The sequence below is a fragment of the Rhinoderma darwinii genome, chromosome 4, assembly GCF_050947455.1.
Source record: "Rhinoderma darwinii isolate aRhiDar2 chromosome 4, aRhiDar2.hap1, whole genome shotgun sequence".
NCBI classification, from domain to species: Eukaryota; Metazoa; Chordata; class Amphibia; order Anura; family Rhinodermatidae; genus Rhinoderma; species Rhinoderma darwinii.
The window spans coordinates 11271954-11288797 of NC_134690.1; the positions used below are offsets into that span (position 1 = coordinate 11271954).

At 43.2% G+C, this 16844-nt stretch overlaps 1 protein-coding gene across 1 annotated transcript; it reads right to left on the reverse strand.

Annotated features, from left to right (window-relative positions):
• Positions 1-1258: 1258 nt before the first annotated feature.
• PBK (PDZ binding kinase) lies at positions 1259-11350 on the reverse strand. The gene is made up of 7 exons (XM_075863797.1): positions 11171-11350; positions 7393-7489; positions 4670-4812; positions 3815-3984; positions 2587-2716; positions 1890-2069; positions 1259-1805 (listed from the first exon to the last, which is right to left on the reverse strand). Exons 1-7 carry the CDS (start codon positions 11229-11231, stop codon positions 1603-1605), a joined length of 984 nt encoding a protein of 327 aa, XP_075719912.1. The 5' UTR covers positions 11232-11350; the 3' UTR covers positions 1259-1602.
• Between the last annotated feature and the right edge of the window lie 5494 nt (positions 11351-16844).

Below are 16844 nucleotides of genomic sequence, written 5' to 3' on the forward strand. Positions count from 1 at the left end.
CAAGAATATAACTACTATAATACTGCTCCTATATACAAGAATATAACTACTATAATACTGCTCCATATATACAAGAATATAACTACTATAATACTGCCACTATATACAAGAATATAACTACTATAATACTGCCCCTATATACAAGAATATAACTACTATAATACTGCCCCCTATATACAAGAATATAACTACTATAATACTGCTCCTATATACAAGAATATAACTACTATAATACTGCTCCTATATACAAGAATATAACTACTATAATACTGCTCCATATATACAAGAATATAACTACTATAATACTGCCACTATATACAAGAATATAACTACTATAATACTGCCCCTATATACAAGAATGTAACTACTATAATACTGCCCCCTATATACAAGAATATAACTGCTATAATACTGCTCCTATATACAAGAATATAACTACTATAATACTGCCTCCTATATACAAGAATATAACTACTATAATACTGCTCCTATATACAAGAATATAACTACTATAATACTGCTCCTATATACAAGAATATAACTACTATAATACTGCCTCCTATATACAAGAATATAACTACTATTATACTGCTCCTATATACAAGAATATAACTACTATAATACTGCCCCCTATATACAAGAATATAACTACTATAATACTGCCTCCTATATACAAGAATATAATTACTATAATACTGCTCCTATATACAAGAATATAACTACTATAATACTGCTCCCTATATACAAGAATATAACTACTATAATACTTCCTCCTATATACAAGAATATACCTACTATAATACTGCCCCCTATATACAAGAATATAACTACTATAATACTGCCCCCTATATACAAGAATATAACTACTATAATACTGCCCCCTATATACAAGAATATAACTACTATAATACTGCTCCTATGTACAAGAATATATTAGTCATATTTACGGAAAGTGCGCAGAATTGCTGCGTTTTTCAGAGATGTGTCCTCCCAACATTGCAGCAATTTCCGCCGATAAAGCCACAGGAAATGGTGCGGTTTTTGCCGCAGCGCAAAGCCTTTGCCTTACGGAATTGCTGCAGAAATTTTCAGCAGCATTTCTGTTGTGTGTGGACAAGCCCCTACAGAGGCACTTCAGCTACAGACAGTATATTAACAAGTTATTAATCTTACATCATCTGCACACATTTTTAAAGACCAGAAAACCCTTTCAACCACATAATATATAATGATCGCTGTGACACTAACAAGCCACTAATTAAACCAAAAAACAAAAGATTTATTTATATACTTAAGTACATGTATAAAACATTGATATAACAAGACGACATGAGACAAACAAATCTCTACACTGCCCTACAAACAGCTGTATCTCGGGTGCAGTTCTCCCCCTCACCTCTAGGAGCACTCTATCCCAATCTTTAATATAGAATCTCCTCTCCCCTACAATCTATGCTGGGAATCCTCAGTATAATGTCTCCATCTATATGTAACCGCTTACTCTAACTTATACTAGATAACTGGGTAACTTCTTATTGTAGATGCTGCATTAAAATTCTAAAAATGGCCGCACCCCGGAGTCTAGCGCAGCCTGGAAGATTCTCATTGGATATTCTCCGCTTCTAAGGCGTCAACTATCTGTGCGGCGGAGGGTCGTTCCTTGGGGTCCTCGCTGGTGCACATGAAGAACAGCTCGATGACCCTCTGGTAGGAGTCGTCTAGCTCGTCCGCGTTCAGTGCCGGCCGCGTCCCCAGAGCTTCGTAGTAGGCGTCCTCATCAAAGTCGTCTTCGTCGAACGAGTCCTCTGTAGACAAACAGTAGAAGTGATCAGAACGTGAAGGAGATCTCTCCGTCGTCCTGTACACCGCCGGGGCGTGAGGACCCGCACCTTCATCATCCTCGTCCTCGGGCGGCAGGTTGACATGGGGGATGGTGAGGGTCATCATCTCCCACAGAGTCAGACCATAGGCGTAGATGTCAGACTTATCTGTGATCACCCCGTCCTCCTCCAGGGCTTCTTTAGGCTTCCAGGATTCGGTGCCGATGTAATACGCCTTGGGGTTATTCACTGCGAGAGAAAGAATTTAATCCTGAAGCTCGGACCGGAAGATTCCTTTAATCCGGCGTCCAAAAATGACAACAGATGCCGGATTATCAGACCGAATTATAAACCGAAAGTCCGGCACCAGGTCCTGATAATGCCGGATTAAAGGAATTTTACAATAGATCAGAAGATACCAGCAAACAGGGGGAGGGGACGGGCCGGCTACACGCGGCGATTCCGGTGAAATACATCAAAAGGGTGAAACCTACGAGACTTCCGTAGACGAATGAGCACGCGGCGGACTAGAAAATCGCCGCACTCATATTTCTATTTTTCTGCTACGTGTGGAAACGGGTGAAAACCACATCCACAGCAATTCTGCTCCACATTGGCGCAATATCCACAACAATGCCGCCACATCTGAACGCAGCCTTAGGCTCCTGCAGATACTAAACTCTTCCTCTAACCCTCCCTTGAACCCACAGGCCCAGGGTCCTCGGCGGGGTGCGGGGGTCCTCGGCGGGGCTCTTGTGTTACTCACTGATCATGTTCGCGTCCAGCGGCAGCGACACTCCGACATCGCAGATTTTGATGGACTCGAAGTCGCCTTTGATGACGACATTGGAGGATTTGAGGTCTCCGTGTAGGATGTTTTTATCATTGTGCAAGTACTGGAGGGAAAAATAAAACAATATCACAGAAGATAAAAGTAACAGAAGGCACCAGAGCCGCTCCTATGACAACCCCTACGCTTTCAAGACCTGTCAATTAGAGAGCACAGCAACAGCAGGTGGAAGCCCGACCTCTATGACAAACCAGTACCGAGAACGAGGGGTCCCCAGTCCTTGTTCCTGGCCGGAGAGCGGAGCGCAGCTACTCCTCAGGGTAACTAATGGGGTCAGAAACCGCGGAATGGGAGCGCTCTGCTATTCACGACGCTCTCCTTCATTTCTATGGAGCGCGCTGCGCACGCACCGTCACCTCTCCACCAAGGATTTGAGTCCGCTCAATTCTCAACACTGGCGGTCGGACCCTCACCTCCCAACCTAATCTGTTTCCAAGGGTAACTGGCAGAATTGTGAATGCAGCTCCGGAGGTGACTGGAGTATAAACAGGATTTAACTGAAGGTCAGTACAAGGTAAGTTACGGTTAGGTTACATTGTTTACTCCATTTACATCCAAAGCAGCTTTCAAAATTCTCATGGTTGCCTTTGGAAACAAAGAAGTTTTGATCCACCCCTTGTCAGGCATGTGACCCATGATCGCCAGCTATGTAACAGTGACTATCCTCTGCGCTCCCACAATGCACTGCTCTGATGGAGAATCCTGGATGTCAAAATCAATGGGAGGCAGTTTTGGTCAATTTTTGGCAGCCATTCCGACGCGTTTTTTCGGTGTCAAAATCAGAGCCAAAAAACTCTGCGTGAATTGGCCGCAGAATGTTCCCCTACAAGAGTCAAGTCACAGGCAACTTGGAAGAATCTTAAGGATTCTGACCGTGTCGTGCGCCTCATAGGGAAAACGTTGAGGTAACGTCGCAACTCGCGGGCGCCGCTGTGCCGGCGCTTTACTCAACACGTATTTGAGGAGTTTAAATTAAATAAACTGGATTTTCTAATAGGAAATTACAAATGTCGCTTGCGGCCCCCTCCCCAATCCCGAATAAAGCCGTGTCCTCTGCAGTGGTCACATGACCTGCGAACCAGTACAAGGTTGTTAAAGTGGCGCTTCCCTTTAAGCAATGAGCCAACGGGAAATGGGATTATACCTTCAGCCCCCGCGCCATGCTCACGGCCACTTTAAGAATGGTGTCGGCAGGAAACGGGCCCAGACGCTGGTCGCTCCTCTCCTCTATGAGGTCGTTCAGCGACTTCTCTCCGCCGTACTCCATGGCGAGGCAGAGGCTGCCGTCTTTTGCCTTGGTCAGGCCGCGGTAACCTGAGAGGAACGGGTTCTAAGTTAGCGATAGTCAGAAGGTAAAGGGATTACTAAAACTTGATGATTAATAAATACGGTTATATAAAAATGACGACATCCCCTGCAGTCGCCACTAGGGGGAGATATGTAATGAGCGCCCTCTAGTGGCGGCTAGGATATGAAATAATGAATCCATCCATTCTAGCTGGCTGGAATAGCGGCAGTTATGTCTCGGTGCGTGGACTTTGACGTTCATCACAATACAAATACATACAAGGCTAGAGAACAGGACAGGAAGTGTTGTCATAGACACACAGGAGCTGCTGACTTTGGTTCTGTAACATGAAGCGCTCAGCAAGGAAGTGAACATTTTCCCCTGCACTAGACGGCACACGACACACCGGCCGCCTTCTCCTTTACTAACGATCAGTAACAGTCCAATAATCCGGCATCCTCGAGGCACCAGATATGTGGAAATATTGAACCACTGGACGTAAATATATTTCCATCCCCCTCAGAGGCCCCGTCCCCAGGAGCTGGTCCTTCATCACTGAGGTCATACAAGCTGCCCAGGACCGGAAGTGCCCGACAAGCAGATAAAGTCTGTTAATCCAGCATGCCGGAATATCAAGGTTTTCTACGCCATCACTTACTAGACTCAGAAGTTTTTTTGCAGTCAATTTTTCCCCAGATACTTTGCACTCACCAATGATATTGGGGTGTTGCAGGTTCTTGAGGATTTTGGCCTCATCGTTCAGTCTCTTCTCATACAGGTTTTTGCTGGAATAGTCGCACTGCTTGTTCACCTTCTTCACGGCCCAGGGAGAGTGCGACAAACCTTTAGGTGACCTGAGAAAAAGACAGAAAACTTACCTAGTACTGATCCTGAGCAACATCCTGTATTATACTCCAGAGCTGCACTCACTATTCTGCTGGTGGAGTCACTGTGTACATATATTACATTACTTATCCTGTACTGATCCTGAGTTATATCCTGTATTATACTCCAGAGCTGCACTCACTATTCTGCTGGTGGAGTCACTGTGTACATATATTACATTACTTATCCTGTACTGATCCTGAGTTACATCCTGTATTATACTCCAGAGCTGCACTCACTATTCTGCTGGTGGAGTCACTGTGTACATATATTACATTACTTATCCTGTACTGATCCTGAGCAACATCCTGTATTATACTCCAGAGCTGCACTCACTAGTCTACTGGTGGAGTCACTGTGTACATACATTACATTACTTATCCTGCACTGATCCAGAGTTATATCCTGTATTATACTCCAGAGCTGCACTCACTATTCTGCTGGTGGAGTCACTGTGTACATACATTACTTATCCTGTACTGATCCTGAGTTACATCCTGTATTATACTCCAGAGCTGCACTCACTATTCTGCTGGTGGAGTCACTGTGTACATACATTACTTATCCTGTACTGATCCTGAGTTATGTCCCGTATTATACTCCAGAGCTGCACTCACTATTCTGCTGGTGGAGTCACTGTGTACATACATTACATTACTTATCCTGTACTGATCCTGAGTTATATCCTGTATTATACTCCAGAGCTGCACTCACTATTCTGCTGGTGGATTCACTGTGTACATACATTACATTACTTATCCTGTACTGATCCTGAGTTATATCCTGTATTATGCTCCAGAGCTGCACTCACTATTCTGCTGGTGGAGTCCCTGTGTACATACATTATATTACTTATCCTGTACTGATCCTGAGTTATATCCTGTATTATACTCCAGAGCTGCACTCACTATTCTGCAGGTGGAGTCACTGTATAAATACATTACATTACTTATCCTGTACTGATCCTTAGTTACATCCTGTATTATACTCCAGAGAAGCACTCACTATTCTGCTGGTGGAGTTACTGTGTACATATATTACATTACTTATCCTGTACTGATCCTTAGTTACATCCTGTATTATACTCCAGAGCTGCACTCACTATTCTGCTGGTGGATTCACTGTGTACATACATTACATTACTTATCCTGTACTGATCCTGAGTTATATCCTGTATTATACTCCAGAGCTGCACTCACTATTCTGCTGGTGGAGTCACTGTGTACATACATTACATTACTAATCCTGTACTGATCCTGAGTTACATCCTGTATTATACTCCAGAGCAGCACTCACTATTCTGCTGGTGGAGTCACTGTGTACATACATTACATTACTTATCCTGTACTGGTCCTGAGTTATATCCTGTATTATACTCCAGAGCTGCACTCACTATTCTGCTGGTGGAGTCACTGTGTACATACATTACATTACTTATCCTGTACTAATCCTGAGTTACATCCTGTATTATACTCCAGAGCTGCACTCACTATTCTGCTGGTGTGGTCACTGTGTACATACATTACATTACTTATCCTGTACTGATCATGAGTTACATCCTGTATTATACTCTAGAGCCGCACTCACTATTCTGCTGGTGGAGTCACTGTGTACATACATTATATTACTTATCCTGTACTGATCCTGAGTAACATCCTGTATTATACTCCAGAGCTGCACTCACTATTCTGCTGGTGGAGTCACTGTGTACATACATTACATTACTTATCCTGTACTGATCCTGAGTTATATCCTGTATTATACTCCAGAGCTGCGCTCACTATTCTGCTGGTGAAGTCACTGTGTACATACATTACATTACTTATCCTGTACTGATCCTGAGTTACATCCTGTATTATACTCCAGAGCTGCACTCACTATTCTGCTGGTGGAGTCACTGTGTACATTACATTACTTATCCTGTACTGATCCTGCGTTACATCCTGTATTATACTCCAGAGCTGCACTCACTATTCTGCTGGTGGAGTCACTGTGTACATACATTACATTACTTATCCTGTACTGATCCTGAGTTACATCCTGTATTATACTCCAGAGCTGCACTCACTATTCTGCTGGTGAAGTCACTGTGTACATACATTACATTACTTATCCTGTACTGATCCTGAGTTACATCCTGTATTATACTCCAGAGCTGCACTCACTATTCTGCTGGTGCAGTCACTGTGTACATACATTACATTACTTATCCTGTACTGATCCTGAGTTATATCCTGTATTATACTCCAGAACTGTACTCACTATTCTGCTGGGGGAGTCACTGTGTACACACATTACATTACTTATCCTGTACTGATCCTGAGTTATATCCTGTATTATACTCCAGAGCTGCACTCACTATTCTGCTGGTGGAGTCACTGTGTACATACATTACATTACTTATCCTGTACTGATCCTGAGTTACATCCTGTATTATGCTCCAGAGCTGCACTCACTATTCTGCTGGTGGAGTAAATTTTTTTTGGCGCGCAGTGTGACGTCTTACATATCTGGACCGGTCAGCGTAGCATTTCCGGGGCTGAACTTACCTTTTCATGAGGTAGACACTGACACCAGTGCCGTAACCAAACTTCTTCATGAATGGTGAGGCCGGGATAGCAAAGGTGGGGGACTGGGTGGAGACTCCTGTAATATATCAGTCATGTTATAATATTACAGCACGGTCAGGACCATTATATAATAGATCAGTCATGTTATAATATTACAGCACGGTCAGGACTATGATATAATATTACAGCACGGTCAGGACTATTATATAATATTACAGCACGGTCAGGACTATGATATAATATTACAGCACGGTCAGGACTATGATATAATATTACAGCACGGTCAGGACTATGATATAATATTACAGCACGGTCAGGACTATGATATAATATTACAGCACGGTCAGGACTATGATATAATATTACAGCACGGTCAGGACTATGATATAATATTACAGCACGGTCAGGACTATTATATAATATTACAGCACGGTCAGGACTATGATATAATATTACAGCACGGTCAGGACTATGATATAATATTACAGCACGGTCAGGACTATTATATAATATTACAGCACGGTCAGGACTATTATATAATATTACAGCACGGTCAGGACTATTATATAATATTACAGCACGGTCAGGACTATTATATAATATTACAGCACGGTCAGGACTATGATATAATATTACAGCACGGTCAGGACTATGATATAATATTACAGCACGGTCAGGACTATTATATAATATTACAGCACGGTCAGGACTATGATATAATATTACAGCACGGTCAGGACTATGATATAATATTACAGCACGGTCAGGACTATGATATAATATTACAGCACGGTCAGGACTATTATATAATATTACAGCACGGTCAGGACTATGATATAATATTACAGCACGGTCAGGACTATGATATAATATTACAGCACGGTCAGGACTATGATATAATATTACAGCACGGTCAGGACTATTATATAATATTACAGCACGTCAGGACTATTATATAATATTACAGCACGGTCAGGACTATTATATAATATTACAGCACGGTCAGGACTATTATATAAGATTACAGCACGGTCAGGACTATTATATAATATTACAGCACGGTCAGGACTATGATATAATATTACAGCACGGTCAGGACTATGATATAATATTACAGCACGGTCAGGACTATTATATAATATTACAGCACGGTCAGGACTATTATATAATATTACAGCACGGTCAGGACTATGATATAATATTACAGCACGGTCAGGACTATGATATAATATTACAGCACGGTCAGGACTATGATATAATATTACAGCACGGTCAGGACTATGATATAATATTACAGCACGGTCAGGACTATTATATAATATTACAGCACGTCAGGACTATTATATAATATTACAGCACGGTCAGGACTATGATATAATATTACAGCACGGTCAGGACTATGATATAATATTACAGCACGGTCAGGACTATTATATAATATTACAGCACGGTCAGGACTATGATATAATATTACAGCACGGTCAGGACTATGATATAATATTACAGCACGGTCAGGACTATGATATAATATTACAGCACGGTCAGGACTATTATATAATATTACAGCACGTCAGGACTATTATATAATATTACAGCACGGTCAGGACTATTATATAATATTACAGCACGGTCAGGACTATTATATAAGATTACAGCACGGTCAGGACTATTATATAAGATTACAGCACGGTCAGGACTATGATATAATATTACAGCACGGTCAGGACTATGATATAATATTACAGCACGGTCAGGACTATGATATAATATTACAGCACGGTCAGGACTATGATATAATATTACAGCACGGTCAGGACTATGATATAATATTACAGCACGGTCAGGACTATGATATAATATTACAGCACGGTCAGGACTATTATATAATATTACAGCACGGTCAGGACTATGATATAATATTACAGCACGGTCAGGACTATGATATAATATTACAGCACGGTCAGGACTATTATATAATATTACAGCACGTCAGGACTATTATATAATATTACAGCACGGTCAGGACTATTATATAATATTACAGCACGGTCAGGACTATTATATAATATTACAGCACGTCAGGACTATTATATAATATTACAGCACGGTCAGGACTATGATATAATATTACAGCACGGTCAGGACTATGATATAATATTACAGCACGGTCAGGACTATGATATAATATTACAGCACGGTCAGGACTATTATATAATATTACAGCACGGTCAGGACTATTATATAATATTACAGCACGGTCAGGACTATTATATAATATTACAGCACGTCAGGACTATTATATAATATTACAGCACGGTCAGGACTATGATATAATATTACAGCACGGTCAGGACTATGATATAATATTACAGCACGGTCAGGACTATGATATAATATTACAGCACGGTCAGGACTATGATATAATATTACAGCACGGTCAGGACTATGATATAATATTACAGCACGGTCAGGACTATGATATAATATTACAGCACGGTCAGGACTATGATATAATATTACAGCACGGTCAGGACTATTATATAATATTACAGCACGGTCAGGAGTCAGGACTATTATATATCACACATTAACATTTAACGTGCAGATCCAGCGATTTTATAAGACAATGTAATATATTCAATCACCGTCATCTGGAGAAAATGTTCTTCCATGAAGTGACAATCACTCGTTATCTGCAGATTGTTACATCACCGTTTCTACAATGTAGCATTTTGTGGCCATTGTCACAGCACATCTGTCAGGCTCCTCCCCCACACAGGTGTCAGACAGGTAATAATTGTAAAACGGCGGTTTGAAATACCGACAAATAGGACATAACACTTCCCTGTACCTAGGCACGATGACATCACATCTCCACTATAATACACCTCCCCGTATCATTGTATGATGACATCACATCTCCACTATAATACACCTCCCCGTATCATTGTATGATGACATCACATCTCCACTATAATACACCTCCCCGTATCATTGTATGATGACATCACATCACCACTATAATACACCTCCCCGTATCATTGTATGATGACATCACATCTCCACTATAATACACCTCTCCGTATCATTGTATGATGACATCACATCTCCACTATAATACACCTCCCCGTATCATTGTATGATGACATCACATCTCCACTATAATACACCTCCCCGTATCATTGTATGATGACATCACATCTCCACTATAATACACCTCCCCGTATCATTGTATGATGACATCACATCTCCACTATAATACACCTCCCCGTATCATTGTATGATGACATCACATCTCCACTATAATACACCTCCCCGTATCATTGTATGATGACATCACATCTCCCACTATAATACACCTCTCCATATCATGTGATGTCATCACATCTCCCACTATAATACACCTCCCCATATCATGTGATGTCATCACATCTCCCACTATAATACACCTCCCCATATCATGTGATGTCATCACATCTCCCACTATAATACACCTCCCCATATCATGTGATGTCATCACATCTCCACTATAATACACCTCCCCGTATCATTGTATGATGACATCACATCTCCCACTATAATACACCTCCCCATATCATCGTATGACATCACATCTCCCATTATAATACACCTCCCCATATCATTGTTTGATGACGTCACACTTCCCCATATCATTGCATGGTAACATAATATTATATAGTGACGTCACACGCAGTATGCAAGTCGTGTATGCGTTAGATGTGCGGTTTTCTCTCACCGGGGCTCTTCCTCCTCTCCACCTTACATGGGGTCTTGAAGCTGCTATCTGACGGCTCCATGTTGTCCGCTGATGCCGGTTTCTGCTCTCCGACCCACCTCTAATAATCCGGACTATCTCCCGCGACACTTTCAAACCGCCGAATGCGCGCCCGCCCGTGACGTCCCGAGGAATAACGCGCTCGTGCACGTACTGACGTCACCTCCAATCAAGACGGCTGGGAGGGGGGGCGTGTAGATACACGAGAGAGACGTATATAGCGCAATGTACAACTCATTATATAGAAATAATCTCCAGAAACTGCGCCACCCAGCCGTGTATCTAATCCTGTGCGATACTGCGCCGCTCAGCCGTGTATCTACTCCTGTGCGATACTGCGCCGCTCAGCCTTGTATCTAATCCTGTGTGATACTGCCTGCTGAGCCTTGTAGCTAATCCTGTGATACTGCCTGTTCAGCTTTGTATCTAATACTGTGATGTGTAATACTGTGCTGTTTAATCATGTATCTAATCCTGTGTGATACTGCCTGCTGAACCATGTAGCTAATCCTGTGCGATACCGTGCTACTGAGTCATGTATGTAATCATGTGTGATGCTGCGCTGCCGAGTCGTGTATGTAATCCTGTGTGGTGCTGCGCTGCCGAGTCGTGTATGTAATCCTGTGTGATGCTGCGCTGCTGAGTCGTGTATGTAATCCTGAGTGATGCTGCGCTGCTGAGTCGTGTATGTAATCCTGTGTGGTGCTGCGCTGCCGAGTCGTGTATGTAATCCTGTGTGATGCTGCGCTGCTGAGTCATGTATGTAATCCTGTGTGATGCTGCGCTGCTGAGTCATGTATGTAATCCTGTGTGATGCTGCGCTGCTGAGTCGTGTATGTAATCCTGTGTGATGCTGCGCTGCTGAGTCGTGTATCTAATCCTGAGTGATGCTGCGCTGCTGAGTCGTGTATGTAATCCTGTGTGATGCTTCGCTGCTGAGTCGTGTATGTAATCCTGTGTGATGCTGCGCTGCTGAGTCGTGTATGTAATCCTGTGTGATGCTGCGCTTCTGAGTCGTGTATGTAATTCTGAGTGATGCTGCGCTGCTGAGTCGTGTATCTAATTCTGTGTGATGCTTTTCTGCTGTCGTGTATGTAATCCTGTGTGGTGCTGCGCTGCTGAGTCGTGTATGTAATCCTGTGTGATACTTTGTTGCTGAGTCGTGTATGTAATCCTGTGTGATGCTGCTCTGCTGAGTCGTGTATGTAATCCTGTGTGAAGCTGCGCTGCTGAGTCGTGTATGTAATCCTGAGTGATGCTGCGCTGCTGAGTAATGTATGTAATCCTGTGTGATGCTGCGCTGCTGAGTCGTGTATGTAATCCTGTGTGATGCTGCGCTGCTGAGTCGCGAATGTAATCCTGTGTGATGCTGTACTGCTGAGTCGGGTATCTAATTCTGTGTGATGCTTTTCTGCTGTCGTGTTTCTAATCCTGTGTGATGCTGCGCTGCTGAGTCGTGTATGTAATCCTGTGTGATGCTGCGCTGCTGAGTCGTGTATGTAATCCTGCGTAATGCTGCGCTTCTTAGTCATGTATGTAATCCTGTGTGATGCTGCGCTTCTGAGTCGTGTATGTAATCCTGTGGGATGTTGCGCTGCCGACTCGTGTATGTAATCCTGTGTGATACTTTGCTGCTGAGTCGTCTATGTAATCTTGTGTGATGCTGCGCTGCCGACTCGTGTATGTAATCCTGTGTGATGCTGAGCTGCTGAGTCGTGTATGTAATCCTGTGTGATACTGCGCTGCTGAGTCGTGTTTCTAATCCTGTGTGATGCTGCGCTGCTGAGTCGTGTATGTAATCCTGTGTGATACTTTGTTGCTGAGTCGTGTATGTAATCCTGTGTGATGCTGCGCTGCTGAGTCGTGTATGTAATCCTGTGTGATGCTGCGCTGCTGAGTCGTGTATGTAATCCTGTGGGATGTTGCGCTGCCGACTCGTGTATGTAATCCTGTGTGATACTTTGCTGCTGAGTCGTCTATGTAATCTTGTTTGATGCTGCGCTGCCGACTTGTGTATGTAATCCTGTGTGATGCTGAGCTGCTGAGTCGTGTATGTAATCCTGTGTGATGCTGCGCTGCTGAGTCGTGTTTCTAATCCTGTGTGATGCTGCGCTGCTGAGTCGTGTATGTAATCCTGTGTGATACTTTGTTGCTGAGTCGTGTATGTAATCCTGTGTGATGCTGTGCTGCTAAGTCGTGTATGTAATCCTGTGTGAAACTTTGTTGCTGAGTCGTGTATGTAATCCTGTGTGATGCTGCGCTGCTGAGTCGCGAATGTAATCCTGTGTGATGCTGTACTGCTGAGTCGTGTATCTAATTCTGTGTGATGCTTTTCTGCTGTCGTGTATGTAATCCTGTGTGGTGCTGCGCTGCTGAGTCGTGTTTCTAATCCTGTGTGATGCTGCGCTGCTGAGTCGTGTATGTAATCCTGTGTGATGCTGCGCTGCTGAGTCGTGTATGTAATCCTGCGTAATGCTGCGCTTCTGAGTCATGTATGTAATCCTGTGTGATGCTGCGCTTCTGAGTCGTGTATGTAATCCTGTGGGATGTTGCGCTGCCGACTTGTGTATGTAATCCTGTGTGATACTTTGCTGCTGAGTCGTCTATGTAATCCTGTGTGATGCTGCACTGCTGAGTCGTGTATGTAATCCTGTGTGATGCTGCGCTGCGGAGTCGTCTATGTAATCTTGTGTGATGCTGCGCTGCTGAGTCTTGTATCTAATCCTGTGTGATGCTGCGCTGCTGAGTCGTGTATGTAATCCTGTGTGATGCTGCCCTGCTGAGTCGTGTATCTAGTCCTGTGTGATGCTGCACTGCTGAGTCATGTATATAATCCTGTGATGCTTTTCTGCTCAGTCGTCTATGTAATTCTGTGTGATGCTGCACTGCTGAGTAGTGTATGTAATCCCGTGTGATTCTGTGCTGCTGAGTCGTGTACACTACCGTTCAAAAGTTTGGGGTCACCCAGACAATTTTGTGTTTTCCATGAAAACTCACACTTATATTTATCAAATGAGTTGCAAAATGACTAGAAAATATAGTCAAACATTGACAAGGTTAGAAATAATGATTTTTATGTGAAATAATAATTTTCTCCTTCAGACTTTGCTTTGGTCTTGGAATGCTCCATTTGCAGCAATTCCAGCATTGCAGACCTTTGGCATTCTAGCTGTTAATTTGCTGAGGTAATCGGGAGACATTTCCCCCCATGCTTCCAGAAGCCCCTCCCACAAGTTGGATTGGCTTGATGGGCACTTCTTGCGTACCATACGGTCAAGCTGCTCCCACAACAGCTCTATGGGGTTGAGATCTGGTGACTGCGCTGGCCACTCCATTACAGATAGAATACCAGCTGCCGGCTTCTTCCCTAAATAGTTCTTGCATCATTTGGAGGTGTGCTTTGGGTCATTGTCCTGTTGTAGGATGAAATTGGCTCCAATCAAGCGCTGTCCACAGGGTATGGCATGGCGTTGCAAAATGGAGTGATAGCCTTCCTTATTCAAAATCCCTTTTACCTTGTACAAATCTCCTACTTTACCAGCACCAAAGCAACCCCAGACCATCACATGACCTCCACCATGCTTGACAGATGGCGTCAGGCACTCTTCCAGCATCTTTTCAGTTGTTCTGCGTCTCACAAATGTTCTTCTGTGTGATCCAAACACCTCGAACTTCCATTCGTCTGTCCATAACACTTTTCTCCAATCTTCCTCTGTCCAATGTCTGTGTGCTTTTGCCCATATTAATCTTTTCCTTTTATTAGCCAGTCTCCGATATGGCTTATTCTTTGCCACTCTGCCCTGAAGGCCAGCATCCCGGAGTCGCCTCTTCACTGTAGACGTTGACACTGGCGTTTTGCGGGTACTATTTAAAGAGGCTCTGTCACCAGATTTTGCAACCCCTATCTGCTATTGCAGCAGATAGGCGCTGCAATGTAGATTACAGTAATGTTTTTATTTTTTAAAAACGAGCATTTTTGGCCAAGTTATGACCATTTTCGTATTTATGCAAATGAGGCTCGCAAAAGTCCAAGTGGGCGTGTTGAAAAGTAAAAGTCCAACTGGGCGTGTATTATGTGCGTACAGCGGGGCGTTTTTAATACTTTTACTAGCTGGGCGCTCTGATGAGAAGTATCATCCTCTTCTCTTCAGAACGCCCAGCTTCTGGCAGTGCAGACACAGCCGTGTTCTCCAGAGATCACGCTGTGACGTCACTCACAGGTCCTGCATCGTGTCGGCACCAGAGGCTACAGATGATTCTGCAGCAGCATCAGCATTTGCAGGTAAGTAGCTACATGGACTTACCTGCAAACGCCGATGCTGCTGCAGAATCATCTGGTGCCGATGTGGCCGACACGATGCAGGACCTGTGAGTGACGTCACAGTGCTGCACTGCCAGAAGCTGGGCGTTGTGTAGAGAAGTGGATGATACTTCTCATCAGAAAGCCCAGCTAGTAAAAGTAGTAAAAACGCCCCGATGTCCGCACATAATACACGCCCAGTTGTACTTTTGCAAGCCTCATTTGCATAAATACGAAAATGGTCATAACTTGGCCAAAAATGCTCGTTTTTTAAAAATAAAAACGTTACTGTAATCTACATAGCAGCGCCGATCTGCTGCAATAGCAGATAGGGGTGCAAAATCTGGTGACAGAGCCTCTTTAATGAAGCTGCCAGTTGAGGACCTGTGAGGCGTCTATTTCTCAAACTAGAGACTCTAATGTACTTGTCTTGTTGCTCAGTTGTGCAGCGGGGCCTCCCACTTCTCTTTCTACTCTGGTTAGAGCCTGTGTGTGCTGTCCTCTGAAGGGAGTAGTACACACCGCTGTAGGAAATCTTCCGTTTCTTGGCAATTTCTCGCATGGAATAGCCTTCATTTCTAAGAACAAGAATAGACTGTCGAGTTTCACATGAAAGCTCTCTTTTTCTAGCCATTTTGAGAGTTTAATCGAACCCACAACTGTAATGCTCCAGATTCTCAACTAGCTCAAAGGAAGGTCAGTTTTATAGCTCCTCTAAACAGCAAAACTGTTTACAGCGGTGCTAACATAATTGCACAAGGGTTTTCAAGTGTTTTCTAATCATCCATTAGCCTTCTAACACAGTTAGCAAACACAATGTACCATTAGAACACTGGAGTGATGGTTGCTGGAAATGGGCCTCTATACACCTATGTAGATATTGCATTAAAAAACAGACGTTTGCAGCTAGAATAGTCATTTATCACATTAACAATGTATAGAGTGTATTTCTGATTCATTTAATGTTATTTTCATTGAAAAAAACTGTGCTCTTCTTTCAAAAATAAGGAAATTTCTAAGTGACCCTAAACTTTTGAACGGTAGTGTATATATTCCTTTGTGATGCTGTGATGCTGAGTCGTGTATGTAATCCTGTGTGATGCTGCGCTGCCGACTCGTGTATGTAATCCTGTGTGATACTTTGCTGCTGAGTCGTCTATGTAATCTTGTGTGATACTGCGCTGCTGAGTCGTGTATCTAATCCTGTGTGATGCTGCGCTGCTGAGACGTGTATCTAATCCTGTGTGATACTGCACTGCTGAGTCGTGTATATAATCCTGTGTGATGCTGCACTGCTGAGTCGTCTGTAATCCTGTGTGATGCTGCACTGCTGAG